The sequence below is a fragment of the Oxyura jamaicensis genome, chromosome 7 (genome assembly GCF_011077185.1).
Source record: "Oxyura jamaicensis isolate SHBP4307 breed ruddy duck chromosome 7, BPBGC_Ojam_1.0, whole genome shotgun sequence".
Lineage (NCBI taxonomy): Eukaryota > Metazoa > Chordata > Aves > Anseriformes > Anatidae > Oxyura > Oxyura jamaicensis.
The window spans coordinates 27,503,078-27,524,498 of NC_048899.1; the positions used below are offsets into that span (position 1 = coordinate 27,503,078).

At 37.4% G+C, this 21,421-nt stretch overlaps 1 protein-coding gene across 4 annotated transcripts in view; it reads left to right on the top strand.

The window, feature by feature from the left end:
* The window catches only part of CNTNAP5 (contactin associated protein family member 5), a 287,334-nt gene that overhangs the window by 173,360 nt on the left and 92,553 nt on the right, over window positions 1-21,421 (top strand). For all 4 annotated transcript variants that reach the window (XM_035332452.1, XM_035332454.1, XM_035332451.1 and 1 more), the window contains 2 exons: window positions 2,398-2,504; window positions 14,123-14,242. In XM_035332452.1, coding sequence (XP_035188343.1) covers window positions 2,398-2,504; window positions 14,123-14,242 — 227 coding nt within the window. The remainder of the gene's footprint in view (window positions 1-2,397; window positions 2,505-14,122; window positions 14,243-21,421) is intronic.

Sequence of the window (21,421 nt, forward strand, 5' to 3'; positions counted from 1 at the left end):
TCCATCACTCTCTGCCATATGAGTATAGCTCCTTCTCTTGTACAGGTGATATAAGTGAATGTTTATCATCAAAGAGCAGGTAGAAGTGAAGGCAATAAGCTGAGCGCAAGACCAGGCATGACCAAAGTGTAAACTTGAGCAAATTGCTCTTCCAGTCAAAATTTGTATTTATCACTGCAGAGCTGTTGAACCATGGTGCTTCTCCTGAAGTCTCTGGGATGAAACTGCTGGTGAGTCCTGCAGAGCATACCTGGGCACAGGTCATGCCCCAGCCAGTCCTACTGGTGCCATCCCATAGGCTGTTCTTGCTTTCTTTAGCATTGACCCACAGCTTAATCTCTTCTCCATTGCCATGAGTAGATGTGATGGCAGAGGGGCTGGCTAAGCTGTCTCTGTATCAGCAGGGCTTTTGTCTCTGCTGGATGATTTCTCAGCATACCATTAAAAGCTGAAGGCTCACCCTTTCTCAGACTGCCTGTCAGTATGAGGCAAAACCAACAGCTGTGCCCATCCCCTTTGTCTTTCTTGTTTTAGATGTTTAAGTAAAAAACCTAAGAAATGGTGTCTACTACAGATAAACGGACGAGTTGGACTTTGAGACACACCTTTATTTCCCTTGCTGTGTGTCTCAACTGTTCTCCACAGCACTGCAAAAACCTCCCCGGCGAGCGGAAATCCAGGAGTGTATTTGCCGTTTTCTTTCCCCATTCTATATTTGAGACCAATGATTAGTGGAAGCCATAAAAATTATTTTTTATAAGAGTAATATACCTTATCATTGCCTCAATTGATGTTACTGATAGTTATAAATGTCATATTTTCTTCTTGAATCCGTTATGTCTGTAACATTTGAACATTAAATAATGACTATAAGTATTTATTAATTATTAATGAAAATGAGTTAATCTTTGATATGATATATTGTCTGTGTGATTTTATTATGGTGGTATAAATAGTGATCAAGTAAATCTGAGTTCCAGATCAAATCTCAGCCCCATACATATGGAGACAAGGATATATGTGCAAGTACTTGCACACAGCATGCTGAGGACATGAAGTTAATCTGATAGGCCTTATTCACATATGCAAGTTATTCTGATAGGCCTAAATTATTCACATATGCAAGTTTCTTGGGGTAGTTAGTGTTTGGCAACTCCAAATAACCTTGGACTCAAGTAAGCTGACGAATGTATGGCTGGTGGGGCTCAGAAGCCCGTGGAGCACAGTGGCTGTTAGTGACACGTAAGTTTTCAATTTCTACAAATGAAACGTGCTTTAATTGTCAGGATTCTTGAAGAAACAGACAAAAAGCCACCGTTAAAGGCAATGTGCACAGTTAAATGCAAACATTTACTAAAAATGAGATGAACTACAAGAAAACCAGGTCTTCAACTAGTACAAATCTAGTTAGCTTCAGTGACTTCACTGGTTGCTGGCAGAACTGAAAAATCTGGGCCATAAAAAGGGTTTTCAAGTTCAATTTGCAGCCAAGCAGACCCTAATGAAATGCTGGCATGGGTGAGATGGATAGATTGTTTGTTTTCTATCCACCCACTTGTTACAATTGCATCAGGGGTATTATAAAAAAGTTACTCATTTTTCAGAATTCGAACACAGTGTAAAAGAGATTATCTAATATACAGTAAGAAAAAAAAAAAAAAAAAGAAAGAAAAGACAATGGAACAAGCTCTGTTTCCATGTAGACCAGTGTAACTCCATTACACTGCCTGTATTTACACCACTGTATTTCAGATCAGTGTTCACCTCTTGTCCTGGAGATTAAATTTATCTCCCACAGCTTTTGTTTCTGTTCACTTCCCAAGCTGCATGCTGTTATGCCTCTTTCTTCTTTTAATAATTTGCTTCTCAATAATACTTTGGAGGCATACCAACTAAAACAAGGGAAAGGAGAGTACAGAACTCATAACTGAAGCATATTTTCCCTTTCACTTCTGAGATTTTCATGTCATTTGAGCTATCACAAAATGTAATGCAGCCTAATTTTGGTGATAATGATTCCTTTTTAATCAGAGGACTGGGAATTCTTCTTCGAAACAAGATTTCAGTAGTATTTTCACCTGTTATTCATCCTCCTCCTCTGTGCTCAGATAGTTTGTGGCACTTTCATTGCTAACAAGTGAAGGACAGGTGGATTTTTATTTATGTATTTATTTTGAGAGTGATCTTTACTGGCTTGCTGGATTTATTAAATGTTGTTGTCTTCAGTTTTTATGGTGGAAGTGAGTCAAAGATCAGAGGAATTACTTCAGGTAACACACACTGATTCAGCCTTAGGAAACTCTTGCCTGAATGGGAGACTTTTTTTTTTTTTTCAGAACATTATTTTTATTGAAATATTTATAATTAATTAAGTTTTTTAAATCTGTCTCTGATCAGATGTTTGCCTAACTACTGTGAACATGGAGGAAAATGCTCTCAGTCCTGGACCACATTTTACTGTGACTGTAATGATACAGGTTACATGGGAGCTACCTGTCATAACTGTAAGTAAACCCACACATTCATTGTTTTCTACTACAACAGATATGCCAATGTGCACATAAAACAGAGAGGAGCTTAGTGAGAGGTCATCTCATATTGTAGGATGTGACATGCCCTGACATGGCTCATGGAAGAGTTCAAGAACTGGTCTAGGAAAACTACGGGAACCAATTTGTAAATTTGCTTATTTCTGGACAAATATTTTGGAGAAAAGAAAGCCATGTTATTTTAAGTGTTTTCCACATTTTTTTTTTTCACATTGCGCATTGATTTGGAGAACCTTACATTCATTCATCTTGCATACACATCACAGATTAGTTGGTCACTAGACATTTAGTCAAATTTATCTAGAATGAGCTGGGTGATTTGAATCTCTGGTTGGGATTGCATGTCAAGCACTAGTAATGAATGTATGAAATAAGAAATACTTCCTCTTCAGTACTATGTCTTCTGTTCATATCTTGAACCAAATGTGTAGGCCAATAGAAGGTGGATGGGCTCTCTTTGTTGCTTGTTATCTGGAAACTCATGTTGCAAAAACAATGTTTTTGTGAGTTTATTGTTTTGGAATTTTGTTGAATTCATTGGGCTGCTGCCTTTTAGCATGCATACATTATCTGAAACAGTAGCAGTACATGGTGCACACACATACTGAAGTCCACTGCAAGGATTATTAAGGTATTAAGAAAAAAAAGTATCACAGTAGACACACCACACTGGGAATTCTGATTTAAAAAAAAAAAAAATAGAAAGGGGAGTCTAAAATAAAGCCTGTTCATAAATCTAACTAAAAGGAAAAATAGTTATAAAATGAAGGTAAAACTTTGTTCTATCACTGGAGATAAAGTGAGTAACTGTTCCAGGAATACAGCTGTAACCTCTCCAGGTATTTGATGAGTAGTCGGACCGCAGATAGGATGAAGCTGGTGAGAGATGCATTTTTCCCTGGTGAGCTAAAAAGCAGAAGAGAAGGTACTTAGTGGTCTGAAGCTGAGAATATTGGCAATGGTACTCTAATTCTAGAGACTCTAAAGGTTTGCTAATTAACGATGAAATCATTTGTGGTGTGAAGTCTCCAGTACATGGGAGAGGTAGTTGAGAGATCTATTCATAGATTTGTCTTCCAAGCTGAAGGCACCTGAACACTACATTATAAATTCAAAGCAAGCTAAGTGTTTGGTGCAGAAATCATGTTCTACTGTACCAAACTACAAGAAGGATGTGAAGAAAAATGCCAAGTTTATAATTCAGAAGAGAGGGATTACTGTTTGCCCAGCATTTTTGTCATTCCAAAAGACATCACTCCTGTTCAAATCATCCAGACCTGAGCCAAAGTATGCAGCGATTGAGGCCATAGCAGAATATTTACATCAGCTGATACTTGGTGCAAAGCTAGATGGCCAAATGAGTTAATGAGAAGAGAAAGAGTTCTTGTGGCAGGAAGAGATCTGTTGACCATCAAAAGTGATTAGAGATGCTAACCTCTAGGCTACACCTGAACTATCATATTAGCTCAGGGCCTGAGGCTCACTATGTCTTTGTCAGCTTGGCATGGCTTGTGTCTGAAGGAGACCATCTCATTATTGCAGAGGACTGGTTTTCCCCACAGATATTTGCATGGAGTTATTGAAGCCTCCTGCATCTGTGAACTGATGTTTGCTCTCCCTCAGATCCCAAAGGCACACAGAGGTCTGCAGTTATTTAAGGTTCACTGATGTAAAAACTACCCTGATAAGTTTCTCAAGATCTATGTTAAGACTTGCATCAGATCAAGCTGTGCACACATGTGATGTACAGCTACTCAGGTGCTGAGCTTATTTACAACCATATTATCAACAGTTAATTTGATTCCAGATAGATTGTGCAGCCAGCTGCCCTGTAAACCAAGCAATACTGATAAACAGTAACATTAGTCTGGAGGAATGCATTCATCTGCTTGAGATGTGCGATGAACCTACTTCAAAGCCGGTGGGCAAATGCAGGCTGTTGATAAGAAACCTACAGAACAAGAGACATTATCACTTTCAGCTGATAGTGGTTGACATACAAGAGTACCTTGTAGCAGGTGAATGAAAACTTCAGATCTGATCACGGTGTAGCTCCCTACAATATAGGGGCAGCTCTTCCAATCAGGTAATTCACTGCAGTTCTATCAAAGTAAAACATCTAATTTCTTAAGTTTTGAACCATTATCTCAACAGATTTTGATTTTTACTAGAACACTGAGGCTGACAGGCCTGAAATTGAACTAGTACCACTTGGAGAGGCTATTTCTTTTACAAAAAGGCCCTTCAGACTTAAGTCTGTGCAGCAACAGTGGAAAGATTTAGCTGGCAATCTGCTGCAAGTAAAACATAATGTGACTAGTTTCATCGTCAGGTGGATTTTATTTCTTTCTGAGTTGAATCACTGTGATTTTTGCCTCTCTTTGGTGTGGTGTTTGTAAGAGGTTTGCTTTGTTTTCAAGAAGTACTTCATTATGCATATCTGCAAACCAGAATTAATTGATATATGTTTTATCAGCTCAGACTGTGAGACCTTACTATTTTAAGAACTGATATCTGAAGATATATTGTCCTTAACTGATCATCATCTCTAAATAGTTGAGCTTGTGCATTAGCATTTTTTGGCTGATGCACAAGCTGTCTTACTGGTTTCTTCTAAACATTCATGGACTTACACTGGATCTTACTGGGAGAAACAGCTTATAATACAGATTATTCCTGTACCAAAGAGCTTACTCTTTGGATTCTGAGATAAGAAAACATTCTGGTGCATATGATGGAGTGTCAAAAAGTCTTCATGAGTGTCATAGGCAGTGGTTTCAGTCTACCAGGTACATAATTATTACTAGGCTTCCTTAGAGGCAAAATGTAATAAGGTGAATTAAAATGAGGAAGAAATTGAATGCTCACAGGTGTTAAGGAGTGACATGGGAGAAAGCAATAATGTGCTTATTTGAAAAATATAATGCTATGACCAGAGAAGTTTGATGTTTTTGACAGGGAAAATGACAGATAGACTGGTTGTAAATATGCTGTGAAAAGCAAAGATAGTTTTTATTTCACACAACTTGGGGGAAGTAGACAGTGGCAGGTCAGAACAATAAGTTGATAAAAGACACACCTGGAACAATGTTGACATGATCATGTCATATAAGTGAGACAAGATGGTGTCTTTCATGATTTAAAATGGGTGTAGTTGAAATTCAAGATGTGTGGATGAAGAGCAGAAGTGGATATCTCAATATATATATATAAGGAATTAGCTGATCTAGACATGGCCTGGATGTAATCTTCCCAGAGGCATTTGATGTACTGCAAACATCAGGTATCTTCCTGCTCATTCAGAATCCCTTCTGATTCTGAAAGCTTCTGAACAGTTACAGGAGTTATGGTAATCTACATTATCCAGATGAGAATCTACCAGCAAAAGGGTACCTTTAAATAAATATAATGCAGCAGATAAGTTTTACTCTGAAGTTTCCTGGTGTCCTGCTTTTCTTTTCTGAACTTAGCTGTAAATACAAATAAAATAGTGGTAAAATTCACTAGTGGTTTCTGGGTTTCAGTAACTGCAGCAAAATAGATATAATGTAATGTTTGCTTCTATTATTCTATTTTAGATAGAAATGCCAACGTTAGTAAACAGCTTGGGAAAAAGGCCTAGGTGGGATTCAGCTCAATTTTTGTTGGGTAATGTGACACATATTCTAAGATAATGGTCTCCATTTAACAGAACGGCCTTTATTTAACAGAGGGAGTGAGCTACTTTCAGAATATGACTAATGAGACTGTAAAATAAGGTGTCTGTGGAATGGACCACTTCTGAAATATGCCAGTTTGTCTGTTTCTACAGAGGGGGACTGTCTTAGGTTAGATGTGCAATAGGCAATTGAACCTAGATCAGAATTATAGATGTATATGTACAGAGACAAAGAAACAAAGAGGAATTGTAGGTATATAGATATATTTTTAATTGAGAGGTCATAGTTGAAACCTGAACAGTCATCTCTCTAATGCTATTAATTCTGCTTGTAATTATCCTGTGACAGAGAAAGCAGTAACAAGAGTAAAATAGCCTTGAGATACAGACTACTACAACTTTATTGCAAGGTAATGATTGGTAATCTCCTCTTTGTGTGAGCTATGTTACTCCCTTAGAAAGCCTCATCTTCCCCCTCTGCATTTCTGTTATTTTTATGTATGACAGTTTTCAGATGGCCTTTAGTCTTGGGTGTATTTTTTTTATTCCAAAGAATGCTGAACATTGAAATAAAGGATGATGAGAAACATAAAATAATGATTTTATTCTTCATGTTCTGGGGATATCAACATGTCCCAAAGCTTTGCAAGGTGATAATTAACAGAATGTAATTTAATTCTGGATATTTGCTTTGGTGTGTGATCTATCTTGTGCATACAGGCATGTGCCTTATTGGCCAAGGTAATTGCTGGAGGAAAGAGCCATCCAATAATGGAAATGTCATAAAGTCATTGATATGACATAAACTTAACATAACTTAAGGCTTTGAAAATGTGTTTTTTTTTCATACTAATATGCTTACTGCATATATAATTTTTGATCTGAAGAATTTAATATAGCTTCAGTGAGATCGTTAGCAGTACTGGAGTTGCATCTTAAAGAGCAAGCCATGGATGGTAATTCTCTTGTGTTCAAAAGTAGGGATGCATTTACACAGTTCATTGGCTGGGCAAATGTAGTTCAGAGAGTTTCAGTATGCCAGATGCCTAGTAGTAAATCTCATCATGTAATTTATATGTCCTGAGAAGCCAATTTTCATTTGAAATAGATTTTTCCATGTGTATTTAAAAACTTTTGTGTACTTTCACTAAGCAGAACATGTTTAATATTCATACCAAGCCTTCAGTACTGTACCTGGTGTTCCTGCATATTTCTGTTCACACCATGCTTCTGGCATATGAATTTTCATTGTTTATTTTGTAATAAGTTACTGTCTTATTATTGCTTTCCCTTCAGTTTGTGTATCTGTAAATTGTACATTTGCATTTCTCAGAGGTGTTTGTTTAAACAAAAGTTTTCCCTTTGCTTGACATTTTCTTGTAAATAATGCAGAGAATAATCCACTCTGGGATGTGACTGCAGACCAGAGTATGTAGGGTATGTAGGGGGGTTCTCAGGTACTCAGTACCCTTTGAGGCCTGCCTTTGTCAGGTGTGACCTGACATGACCACAGGAATGCCCGTACTTCAACAGTAAGGCTGAAATACTATGCTTGATGTCCTTTAAGTCTATAATTTCTCTTTTCCCCCCATCCTTGCTCTTAACATCGTAGGGTTCCCGGGCACTCTTACCCCAGTAGGATGTGGAGTTCATCCTGAATCAGACATGGGCTGCTGGGCATGAGGGACTGACACAGCAATCTTCAAACCTCAGTGGGAAAGTGACAGGATGGGCTGACATGACCTTTTCTACCCAGGGCTAGGGACAGCCTTAGCTTGAATTATAGGAAATGGTGTAATCCCATGTATAATGGGAGGATCCATTCCCAACATGCTTTTAAGTGACATTGTGGTAAAAGTCATTTTAAAGCCATCTGTGAAAATAACACATTATTTATCAGATGAGTAAATACATATTTTAAAAAGGGAAAATAAGCCATCTGTCATGCAGGCACATCAGAGTGGAGAGTGCATTAGTCTGTCAACAGCAGAGCTGTCAAAATCCAGTTTCTGAGAGTACAGATTTCATTTTCTGGCATTTAACAAGCCAAGTGTATTATAAGGGTGAGAATGACAACCATTCCCATAGTTCATTGCTTGTACTAATCCCTCTACTCTTGAAATAAGAAGAAGAAACCTCTCATTTCATATTGCTTGATTTGTTATTTAGAAAAATCCTGTATTGAATACTCATTACTCTGAGTCTGTAAGAGCAAATCTGTCAGGCCAGAGGTATACAAGCAGAGGGTGAAATAGGCATCTCCAGTCTGTGTCCCAGGAGCTCTGAGAGTTTTGGTGAGAATGCTTAATTTGATCTGTGGTGAGCATTTATGCATATCAACTTGTCCAAGGTGCATGGCAGGTTGCGGATCCAAACAGAATCCCCAGGTCTTACTGGCCTTTCTGTTCTAGCTATTAAATGATATTTTACCTCAGAATACAATAATAATAATAATATTATAAGGATTATTTTTGCTTTTTGCATCTAAAGTACAAAGAATTGCGAAGGAATGAAGTCCCAGATGATCCAGCTATTCTGCCTATGATATTTCATGATTGTGCAATTATTAGGTGTGGTAAAAGCAACATACATCTCTGCAGTGTTCTGTCTGGCAACTGGACAGTGTCAGTACGTCCCAACGATATCAAGAATTAAAGTTCTTTTGGCATCTTTAATATATTTAATTTATTATAACACCATAAAATGCCTTCATCTGAGTAATTGATGTAAATTGAGTAAAAGAAGCTACTTTTATAAGATTAAGAGAATCCAGTCTAGAAAGAGCAATACCACAAGACTCATTTTGGTAATCTTATTTAGTACAGCCAAAATTCTGAATCTCCACCACAGAGTATTTGCAGTGAATGGTGTATCATCAATTTCCAAAGTAATTAGAAATAAATGTTGAGAATTTTAAGGTTTGGTTTTAGTTAATTTGATTTTTGAAGAAAGATCATGTTGATGTCCATTGCATTTGAAAGTGACTAAATCCTCAGATTTAAATAAATAATAATGATTTAAAACAAACAAACAAATAAAACAAGCAATAAACAAATTTCTCATGATTTGGAGTTCACAATCTTAGTTTTATCTATACAAATAATATACTACTGGAGAGAGGAGAGAGCTTTTAGTTGTAATTGGTGAGTAACAAGTTCATTCTTTCATTGAATAGAGGAGGCTTTAAATATTTTGTTCCCTAGGGATTATTTGCAGAAGTTCAAGTCTTTGCACAAGAAGCAGTCATCTTTTTCACCCTTGGTGAAAAAGATTCAGGAGTGGAAAATAAAATGGAAGTAGTCTGAGAGAGAGGTTTTATAAGTTAGAAACATGGGGGCAGAAGAAACAAAGCTGTTAAGTACTAAGGAAGGCCAGCAGAGGAGTTACGTGAAGGGAGCTCAGCAATGCATCTGTAAATGTGTGTTTAGTGAAACCTAATTTGACTGCAGATGAACTGATAAGGGCAAAAGAAAGACTGAGAGAAAGTGTCAATACAATGATGAGTTGTCAGTGACTATCCCACGGTGGGGATACAGTCTCTTCTGGTTTAAGGACTGTAATTAAAACAGCTGGCTTAACAGGTTCCAGATACTTCAGAGATCTGAACAGCGATGAAATTGCTTATATTTAAAACCAGTCAGGCTCTTGCAGAATATTGAATCATACTTGCAGGGGGATGGCATGGGTTTGCATGTGTTGCTAGCAGTTCTTTCAGCTACGTGTAGTGAAACTTCGTGAAGCAAACAAATTCACCTCTGCTGCCTGCTGGAACTCAATTGCAGTGCTGTTGCTGTATGGCAGTGCAACTGATTCCCAAAAGAGGCTGAGGAAATCCAACAGGAACTGAAAGTCACAAGTTGTGTTGGGGCTCAGTGAAGCAAATATCTTTGGAAAGCTATAATTTTGTCTTCAGCGGTTGATGTAAGTTAAAAGTGGTCAAAAAAAAAAAATGGTTAGAGAAGAAAAAGTGATCTTGTTCCTTTGGGAAAAATGCTAACTTACAGGTTTCATTTTTGAAAACAAAACTAGCTTTTCAAAAACTGCTTGGTTGAACTTTTTTAATGAGAAAATGAACTTTCAGTGAGCAGCCTATAAATAATGTTATTTTAGATTATTTTAGTCTCATTTTAGTGAATATTTTAAAATGTGAAAACAATCTTGAAGGTGTGAAAGTAAACACTATTAAAAATTCTTTACAAATGGAATAACTTTTTATTTTAAAAATAATGCCTTGAAAATTGTTGACAAGTTCTACTCAGAATGAATTCTGAGATCTCCTTTATTAAAAAAAAAAAAAAAGTGTAATTACTGCAAATGTTGTTTGACATTAAAATGTGTGCCTTTGTCAGCAGTTTCATAATTACAATTGTTGCTTGCTTTTTGAAAGTTAGGCCCTATTACATTCACAAATAGTTGGCGACTCTTTAATGATTTCCTGCTGTTCCCAAAAGAACTGTATCTCCATCTACTTCAGAGAAGTTTGGCACAAAGTGGAACATAAATCTGAAGGCAGTTTTCAAAGTTAAGGCTCTGGGGTCTTAACAGTCACAGCTGTTTGTTTGTTTTTTACTTTTGTATGACATTCCTGATTGCATAAAGTGACGAATGACTACAAAGAGATGTGGTCTCCCATTGAACCGTAAGACAGCTTCAAGTTGTTGTCACTGAGGTAATAAGGCCTTTTTCAGCAAATGGAATGGTGTGACTTCACTCTGAAACCAGCAATCATATCGGCCTGCAAAAACGATAAGCAGAGTTTGGAATGGATGTTGCACATGAATTGTCTGTGGGGGGATTTGCTGGTGACTCAAAAACAAATATGATTTTCTCCTTGATGCATCGTATAGCATAAAATAGAAAGAAATACAAGAGAGAACTGAAAGTGATGACCCATCCAGTCTAGAAGTGTGTAGTACCAATTGCTTAAAATACAGGTGTATGAAAATTTCAGTGTGCAACTACAAAATAAACAGTCCAGCAAAACGTCTATTCTCTAAGTCATGATAGTTAGAATATGCTTTATGTGCTAGAGCTTGGGGCTTATGGCTTTTTCCCACTTCTTCTGCTACTCCCTAATACCTACTGCTGGAATTGTCATAACTGAAAGGAGAACACCAGGCAGACATAACTGTAGCTTCACCAAAGCATACAAAGCTTGTGTATCCTTTCAGATTTATGCCAATTGAGCACCTTTAGCCTGAATTCTAGCTCTATTCAGCCTTTTTTTGTTTGTTTGTTTCCAAAGATGCAGTGACAAAGGGGCCATCTACATCATCTCTGTTTGCATCTGTCTATGTTATTAATGGTTGAATATTCACATCTTTCCTTATCAATTTGAATAAAAGTGTATCCAGGCTCCAGCCAAAATGGCAATCAAGAAGTAGCAGAAACACTTAGGAGAAAAAAGTTTGTGATGAAGAATGAGCTTCTAGATGTGCCAGTTCAATGCCAACATAGTAATTTTATGTCTCTGCACCATCGTTTGCTTTCAAAAATACTTAGCAAACAATTCAGGGGAAGCAATTGACATAATCCGTAACGAGAAAACATAGTGTCCTGTAATGATGACGACAGCAAATTCACTAAATGAACTGGAGTTTGAGAACTTTGGAAATTGATCAAACTATGATTCCTTGGTTTCTTTCTTAATCGCCTGTCACTGTTTCCCACCTGACCCTCCATAGGCCAGTTATGTTTGTCAGCGCGTTGGCAACCGAGGGACTCCCTGTTCCCCCAGTTGTGAATAGTGGAATAAAAGATTCTGGCTTGGAGATTTAATTTTATTTGTATTTGGTTTGTGTTCTTGACCATCTTTCAGAGTGGGAATTTACACATCTCGTAGGCTCCTATAGTTCTCTTTACATCAAGTTAATGACTCTGAGGAAGAAGCTTTCTTTATTCTGTTTATGATAGGATGAGTATTAATTAAAGCACTGTCTTACTAGGTACTGAGGACCTTAAGCATCTTCTTAACTCTGGGAAGGGTAATGCTGTGCATATTTAGCACTTAGATGTGTTCTGCCCGCAAAAGATCTCTGGTCAGGATAGAGGTGTACAAGGCAAAAACATATTTCAGCTGGTGGTACAAGCATCTGATTAATTTGGTGAGAATCTTATTTCATAGGGTGGTGATAGAAACAGCCTAGAATGATGGTTCTATTTTGTTGGCAGGCGTGAATTCCAAATATCATTAAAATGTGAGTGATCATCTCTCACAGAGCTTTTTTCAGAATGAGAAAGACAAGACAATAGTCAAACAAGTCTACTTCAGGCTGACCATTTAAGTCTTTCTGAAACCTGTTTCATCAGGTAAACTTCTTTTAGGGAAACTGGGGAAAGGAGGTATGCTGGTTTGTGCATGCACAGTGATGGGAAAGGGGAATTACTCCCACTGGTGCAGAACAATAGCTACCTCCTGCAGGAGAGGGTTGGACTGCAATTAAAAAGTGGTAAGAAAGTGCTCTGCCTAAGCTCAGTATGCAAATCTTGTGATTCTTCTGGATGAAGGCACTAGGAACTTTGCAGTTGTATTTATGACCTTGACTCAGAAAATACTATGCTATATCATATTTAACTGTACTGCTCTGATGCCTGAAGAATTGAGGGGGCTTGGGAAAAGATATGCAATGGCTAACAAATGGGATGTTCACAAGTTCCCCTGGGTATCTTCCAGTCTGTGTAAGTCCTGTATTTGCTGTATAATGGTGTATGAATGTGCAAATAGTGGTTAAAATGTGCTCATAAAATTAAGGGCTAAGAAAAGTGATAGATTTGACCTTGCAACAGCCAAAGACAATGCCCGAATATGCTGTGTGCTTTTCTGCTGGTAGCACTCAAAAGCTTAGTGAAAGAGCATGGGTTATTCTGTTTGCTTGCATTTCCACTACAGTGTTATCTAAATAACTCTGTCTTACAGGAAGAAAAACGGAAGTCCTGATCTATCTGCTAAATCAGTTTGTGATTTTTATTGTATTTGTTAACAATTAGTTGAACAATCATAATCTGTCATGGATAATAACCATGTCAGTATAATCAGGTAGCTGTGTAAATTGGGGAAATAATCAGTCCTCCTCCAGTGGGATTTAAGGTCACTCCCGTTCAAGATCCAGGATCATGCCAATGACTTTGATACCTCATAAATCCTCTCTATGAAGGGGTTTCCTTCTCTGCCCTGTGTGAAGTGACAGTTATAGTATCTTACCTGAAAATATGACTCAAATACAAGGAATTGAACTGACCTGTGGAAAATTTTCCTTCACTTATTGCTGTTACCAACCTGCTGTGCTTGTTTATTAATCACATGGATTTTCTTAGGCACTAATCCTCCAAAAAAAGAATATTGATAAGCAGAAATGAAGAGTTAGTTGTATAAAAATAGCTCTAAAGCATCAAGACGTCACCCTGAATGGAGACCATATCTGAGCTTGAGCTTTTCTGCTAGGGGATAATGGCTTATTTTCATTTTGTATATTAGACAGTGATAAAGGGAAGCTAGGGGCTGACAGAAATACGTCTTCTGTGTTGTTGAGACTTATTTGCCCAGGCAGTAAATCATGTATGTTTGTATGTATATATTTGAAATATCATTACATGGATGTTCACATGTATCACTTCCTTAACCATATGGGGACATGTTTGAAAGTTCATATCCGTTTCCTTAAGTATTTACATAGTTTAATCCAAAATAAGACCTATACCCATGTTTTTAAAGCCAGCATATACTTAAATTCAAGAAACTAGTTAAATGCATGCCTAATTTGGGGCATGGGCTGAGGACCAAATGCAGGAAACTCTATCATGTTAGTCAAGAGTGAACCAAAAGTTTATCTTATGACAGTGAATAAAGCGGTGCTCTTACATGTAATATATTTTCTGCTTGTTTATATGATACAATTTCTCTGTATCTCTTTTTAAGCTATATATGAACAATCATGTGAGGCTTACCGACATCAAGGGAAGACATCAGGTTTCTTCTACATCGATTCTGATGGAAGTGGACCACTTGGACCACTTCAGGTTTTTTGCAATATAACAGGTAATGACCTAACACTGTCATTGGTGCTTGATGTTGGCTATAATGTTATTAATTTGTCTATTGTTGTATTTACTAAAAAGACACCAGAAATGAGATTCTTTCAGTAAAGCAGAGCATTGGTAGTAACTGAGGTTTGACTCTGAAGCGTTACCTTAAATAGGATCCAAGTAAAAGTGATTTCTAAACCTTAAGCTTAAAGAGATTGCTTTGTAGATATCACTTTGTCATGTTGCTAAATGGTATTAATTAACAATGTTATTTGTACTTGTAAAGGGCATTGCTGATATATTTTTTCATAATATCATAACTTAACGAGATGACTATTTTTTTACTAAAGATTTGGAAACTTATAATTCAGTCTCTCATTACTGAATAACTTTTTTTGCTTTACTAGAACACTAGACATGGGATTCAAATCAAATGCTGCAGAAATAGATCCATTACACAGGTTTACACATTTGCTTTCCAGACTAGGATACAGCTTCAGCTGAAAGCAGAGGGCCAGTTCTCAAAACTGTGTATCTATAAAAGAGGTGGTAGAGACAAGACCTTTAATCAGTACAGAAATAAACAGGTTGTCTTTACACAAAAGAAAGATGTTATTTCTCATTGTAACATGAGATTATTATCAGGATACTGCAGGGAAAGAGCTGCCCGTGACCTCTCATGACATTCAGCTGGCTCTGCATGTCTCAAAACAGGATGTTCACAGCCACAAAAAGCAGAACCTTATTCACAATTAGGCCAAGAAGGTCATTGCCTAATAAACTGGGAATGACTATTATGTTCCTTACACTGAGATGGCTGTTAACCTTCCCATTCTAAGTAGTAATACTTTCCTTTTTACAAGTGTGTGGCCTTTAATGTTCCAGATAATGCCTTCATCTACCTGGGTACACATGTAGATGAGATCCTCTTAGGAGGAGGGTCACCACAGAGACAGGTAGAAGAGCAAGAGCCTGGAAGGGTGACCTATTGGTTGACACCCCTCAAACTTACATTTCTGTAGTTCTACAGTTTTTAAAATGAAAATCCCCATCTAGCAATTTCTCTTCCTTAATAAGCTAGTTCTATTTTGTTTATAGGGTTGTCATGCAAAGATACGAGGAAAGATTACAATACAGTCCATATTTGGAGTTGGAAATACAATGGAACCTCCATTCTGCTTTTTGTTTTTGAAATTTAGAGGAAATTTCCAACATTTTCTCATGTTTGATTTTTTGTTTTTGTTTTGTATGGGTAAAAGAACATTTTATTACCCTTTCTAAAGTGCTAACTCTGGCAGAGCTACTTTGCCACGTATCACCTCCAAGCTTAGTCCAGAAAACAAAGGACTCAGGATATTCATATTTTCTCCTTAATCTCCTTGTACTTTAAAGTGCCTCAAATTAAATTTTCATTTTGATTTAATTGGGCCATCATTATGTTAATTAAATGCACACCAGTTCATTATTAAGCATGTTTTTTATTCAAGTGTAACAAATATTTAATAAAACGTCTCCTTCACTGTTGCTGAATTTTGTAAGAACTGAAACAGTTTCACCTTTCTGTCTGAATATCCTTCCTTGATCTTCAGTATGGGAAATGTGCTCATTTTTATTATTTATTGCATAAATATGTGTGATCAAAACATTGTCAGTGCTTTTTATCTCTGCTCAAGAAGTAGAATATTTGACAAACTCCTTGCAGAAAGTGTCTGCTTTCCTCAAATAAATTTTATTTGGCAGAAATCCAGAAAGCAGTTTTTCTCTGTGTCTGTAATGAACTTGCTGACATTCTTATTTTATTTTGGTTACGAGAAAAGTGGAGGTGGGGAAAACTGACAAAACCTGCTAGCCTGGAAAACTTTTCTTTTTCGCATCTCTTCTTTCCCCCACATGTCTCAGCTGAGGCAGGGGAAGGTCATTTGTCAAAGGCATCTCTGTTATTCTTATTGCATGAAGGAGGACTGAGGCACAGAAATAAATTATTATTTTGTAATTATCAAGAGAGTTTGATGTACAATTGGGTTATGTTGCCCAGAGAAGTTGTGGATTCCCAATCCCTGGAGGTGTTCAGTTCCAGGTTGGATGGGTCCCTGGGCAACCTGATCCAGTGGGTGGCATCCCTTTCCATGGCAGGGGATTGGAACTAGATGGTATTTCAGATCCCTCCAACCCAAGCCATTCTATGTTTCCGTATCATCTACATATGATTTGGGTGCCTTAATCACAAGAGTTTCTTCTTAATGTTCTCTGGGGATGTATTATGCTGCTGATAATAACTGAATGCTTACAGTAATAGATTAAGTGTAAAATATTTGGGAAAAATAACTTTTAATTTATGTGCACAGGAATAGATTCTGAATGTTGCTATTACTCTCCGGTTACGCTTCTGCACAGTTTTTCAGAAAGAATCAATATTCAAGGAAAGTTTAAAAAGAAAAAAAATGTTGCTATATTATGGAAGGATTAGAGGAAAAACAAACAACATTGTCCGGTGAAATAAATGCATACCACACCCTATTGTGAATGAAAACATGTAGATGGTCAAAAAGTATGGACGGCTTCCATACTGTCTAAATAGACTGAAGAGATGGCGAAGGGAACTGTTGCGGGAAAGCATGGAGATCACATGTGGCACAGAGAAAGCAAAAAGGGAATAATTCTTTCTCTTAATATGGGAGCTGAGGGACTGTTAAATTATCAGGCAGCAGGATTCCACTAATTATTTTTGGTTTTGTTTTTCTTGATGCAATGAATAATTCAATTTGAAACATTATCACAGGACTCAATGGAGTCCAATGTATCAACAGAGCGGAGAAAAACAGGCTGGGGAAAAAAAAAAAAAAAAAAAAGAAGACTCTTGTCTGATAGATTCAGAAGGTGCTATTAAACGTGGAAGTTTAATTGCACTCCCATCTCAGGCTGCTGTGAGGCAAAGCTCACTGGGAATGAGTTTCAGACAAACCTTTTGCCTTTCCTCGCTTCCCTGAGTATCTGTTCTACTTGGAGGTAGAGGCTGGCTCCTGGGTTAAATGAAGCTTTAGTTTTACTCAGGCTGGCAGATCTTCTTTTCATATGCAGTTGAAGAAGAGATAATCTCTTTGTGCCCAAAATGTGTTTAGGCTGAAGAATTTAGAGGTGGAAGGGAAAATCTGGGGAAATGACTCATTTAGTCCTTCTAAAGGAAGAGGTGCAATGAGCTAATGACTTGTGGGAATTGCAGTGCCTTGCATTTGTGAAAGATGAGTTCAAAGAAGGAGTCAGATCATCAGAAATTAGCATCATCATTGCAGCTAGAGAAGTGTTGTTCTTTAATGTTCACTTAGATTTGGTTAAAGTTGCTTCTAATTTTTATCTGATTAATTGAACAGATTAATGTTCGGTTGCCTTGCCAATTATTAACCAGGTCAGATTAACACCTTCTTTCTCACATATTGGTGTCTGGTCATAGGCATCCAGTATGTGATGTGGGTATAGGAAGTATCAACATTAGTGACTTCTGTGTAGTCTGTCAACTTTAACAGCCTACTGTTGAATAAAAATTCTGAAGAAAGCACAGAATTGTAAGTTTGTGTGTTAAGAAGGAACTGGACAATAAGACACAGACAAAGAAGGAGAGGGAAATAAGGGAAAGGAAACTTTTACAGGGAGAAAAAGCAGCCTGGCAAGAAATTTAACAGTAGAGTGTCGCAGGATATCTGCTGATACCAGAGTGGAGAAATATATTTATTCATTGTCTGGAGAAGTAGCTGAAAAAGCCAAGTGACAAACATTGTAGATGACATGCTATTATTTAAATTGGTCAAGAATAGGAAAAAGTATGTGAGGCACTTCAGAAGGATCTTGTCTAGAAGGCTGTTTATTTCAAGTAAAAGTAAAATATCCTGTTGAAATAGGAGGCAGTCAGGAGTGCTAATGTAACTAATTAAAGGCATAGAAAGTTATCTGTACAAAGTAAAAAGTAAATAATCCATGCTAAAAGTAAATAATCCATGGCTATTTAGATTAGGAAAACCTGAAGTGAATGGGCGTCATTGACAGAAGTGAAGTTCATTAGCATTTTCTTACAGTAAGAATAAAGGGACGTTTCAATGACAATGAAAGACAACAAACTCAAAACTGGATTAAAAAAAAAAAAAAAAAAAAGACAGCACCTAATTAACATAATGTTTTCTTCACCCTACATGCTCATTACACCCAAAGCAAAGTCACATTCGCAGGGATTGTAATTAATCAATTACAATAAATAACGAGGAATCCACAGCAGAAATGCATGTTTGGGTTTATGCACCAAAACCATGAGCATATGTACGTGGATGATATGAAAAGCAACATGTTTGTGTGGATCCATGCAGGGATTATTATTTATGTTCATTACTGTGGGAACATAGCTAGTGTGGTTCCAGGGCCATCTGCATGGGAATGTGAACTAGCTCTGCTGGCATTAGCTCCATTCTCCAGTCATCCGTGGTCCTTTAGACCCACATTTTTTTTGGAATAAGGCACATAGAGGATGTATCCTGTCATGTTTTGGGATAATAAGCAACCACCAAGGCTGGGAAATAACTTTTTTCCTGTAGGCTGATTGTTTGATAATTAGCCCAAACAAATTCTCACTTTCCACTGAAATGGCTGATAACAATTGATAGCAGAAAATGGCTAATGGACCATCACAACCACTCTTCTGCAAGTCTCTCTATTGTTGTGAGGCTCATTCTTTTTCTCTCATTGCTTAGAAATCTGTTGATGTCCTTATCTCTGTGGAGTCTCCTCGTCTCCTCTGGTATAATTTTTACCCTTGATGTTTGAAAGATTTGCTTACAATACAGAGTCATTTTGTTGCTGTATTTCTTTACTGATGCTGTTTTACTGTAGGAAGACCCTGGGCTATCAGATCAATAATGCTTAGAAATTACTGTGATAAGATCAATGCTTAATTTTATCTTGGCCAGATATTTGTCCAGTCTTCAAATGGCTTATTTTCCCTCCAGAGGTGCCGATTTGGGAGAGATTAGTCCTTATTCCAGCTCTTGCTGCTAGTCCAAGATCTGTTTTTGAAATTGCCATAATGAAAAAAACAAACACAATTAATGAACAAAAAATCTTTTATTGTTTTACATCTCTCAAAATGCAATTATTGCCTATTTTTCTCATGCAAGAAAAGTAAAACATTATTTTTTCTCTCTCAGAATACTATTGGCAAAGTGTGCTTAAATCTTGGATATATAGTAAAGGATTCTAAAAATACATGAAAGAGATTACCAGAGTTATACTTGCAATTCTTTATAAAATTGCCTCTAGCCATTTCTTTATTCAGCTAACAATGATCAAGATTTTGTTCTTCTATGTAGTACATATTCCATGGTACGTAAATAGGGCTGAATTCAGGAAGATGAAAGTTACATTTGTAGCTAAAGTGTCTAAATACTTCAGGTGTCTCAGTAGTCCCACTTATAGTAGGATATTTGATCATCTATTTGAGGAAAATATTGTAGCAGTTCAGCTTTACTATGAACAAGCTACAGACTGGAGTAAGAATGAGGTGGAAGGCAAGGGTGAGCTGGCTAGACATCAGTCTTTGCTGCAGGGATCCCTGTTGATGCTCCCAATGTAATTATGGGACTGGTGGCATTACCGTTCCTGGCATCCACCCTTCCTTTTATTTCCACACAGAAATCTTAGATCATCTTCATATAAATTATTAATCTATATATCCATAAGAAATCATTATCTCTTTTTACTTTTTATAGCAATTACAGTGATACAGAAATCACTCTAACTCTCTGGTTAAAAGGAGTGCTAACACCAGTTAGGCTCAAGCAATAACAGAGAAGAGGAGAAGGTCATGCCCTTAATTCTGGTTTTATTACCTGCAACTATGTAACTGTGGGCTGAGAACTTCAATGGTGAAACTCCCTTAGATTGTCAAAAATGAATCAGATACAGATTTGAAGTTGTGCGGGAAGTTTTTGGAGCATTTTGTTTGTTTATTTGTTTTGGTTTATTGGTTGCTTTCTTTGCTTTCTTGTTTGTTTATGAATGTACCTTGCAGACCTTGCAGCTTACTGTCTATAATTATGATTGACTTCATCACTGGGGAAAGACGATGAATGGGAATCTTTTACAAATTATTTACTACTCTTTAGATTAAAGACAGTCCTTAAAGATTTACAGTTTATCCCCTCAAACATTGCAGGTCTTTTGGCACAACGTAGCTGTGAAAATTTACACATTTGCTTTGAATTTTCATTAAGTATTCCAGAACTTCCTAAAATGAAATAAACATGTAATGTTTATATTATGTCAAAGGTATTGTGCTGTCAACAGCTGCCTTGCTGCTTTCAGCAAGTACTGTGTTTCTGATGAGCTTTACAGCAGATGTCCCACAGGCCTTCTTCACCCTCACACATGTAGAAGGCCCCCCAAGGAAATTTTATTACAGAAGAAGTCACTGGAATAGGCTGCCCAGGGAAGTGGTTGAGTCACTATCCCTGGAGGTCTTTAAAAGACGTTTAGATGTAGAGCTTCGGGATATGGTTTAGTGGAAGATTTGTTAGCGTTAGGTCAGAGGTTGGATTTGGTGATCTTGGAGGTCTCTTCCAACCTAGACTATGCTGTGATTCTATTCTGAATGTAACAGACATTTTCCTCTAACCTTTAACTAAGGACTACTGAAGCTTAATCGATCTTCTCCCACATTCACAGTGCTCATAAGCTAGAGGTAGGCTGTGGCTCCCTAAAAGTTACTCCAGCAGTCTCACAAGGATGGAATCTGGTACAGGTGCCTAGTGCCCTGTTAGAGAACTTGAGATGTCCGGCCCAGCCTCCTGGTGTTTCTCCAGAAGCACAGCAGATCCCCTGTGGGCTCCCCTTCTTATCTGCTAGACTCATGCAGGTACTTGAGCCATCATAAGACATATGTTGCAACATATGAGAGCAGAAGATCATATGTTGAGGCTCTCAAAACTCACCTGGGATGAAGGACCTTTGTCACCATTGCGCTGCGTGTGAATGCAGGGCAGAAGTGTCCATTTTGCCCTAAGAGGTAGTTCAGTGACTACCTCTTAGGTTTTTGGAATATTATGTGATTCTATGAACAAAAATGTTTCTTACTGCTTGCAGATACCCTGTATTACAGGAAATACAGAAATAGAGGGTCAGCAAGCAGTGGGCTGGCACGGTAATAGTTTGTAAT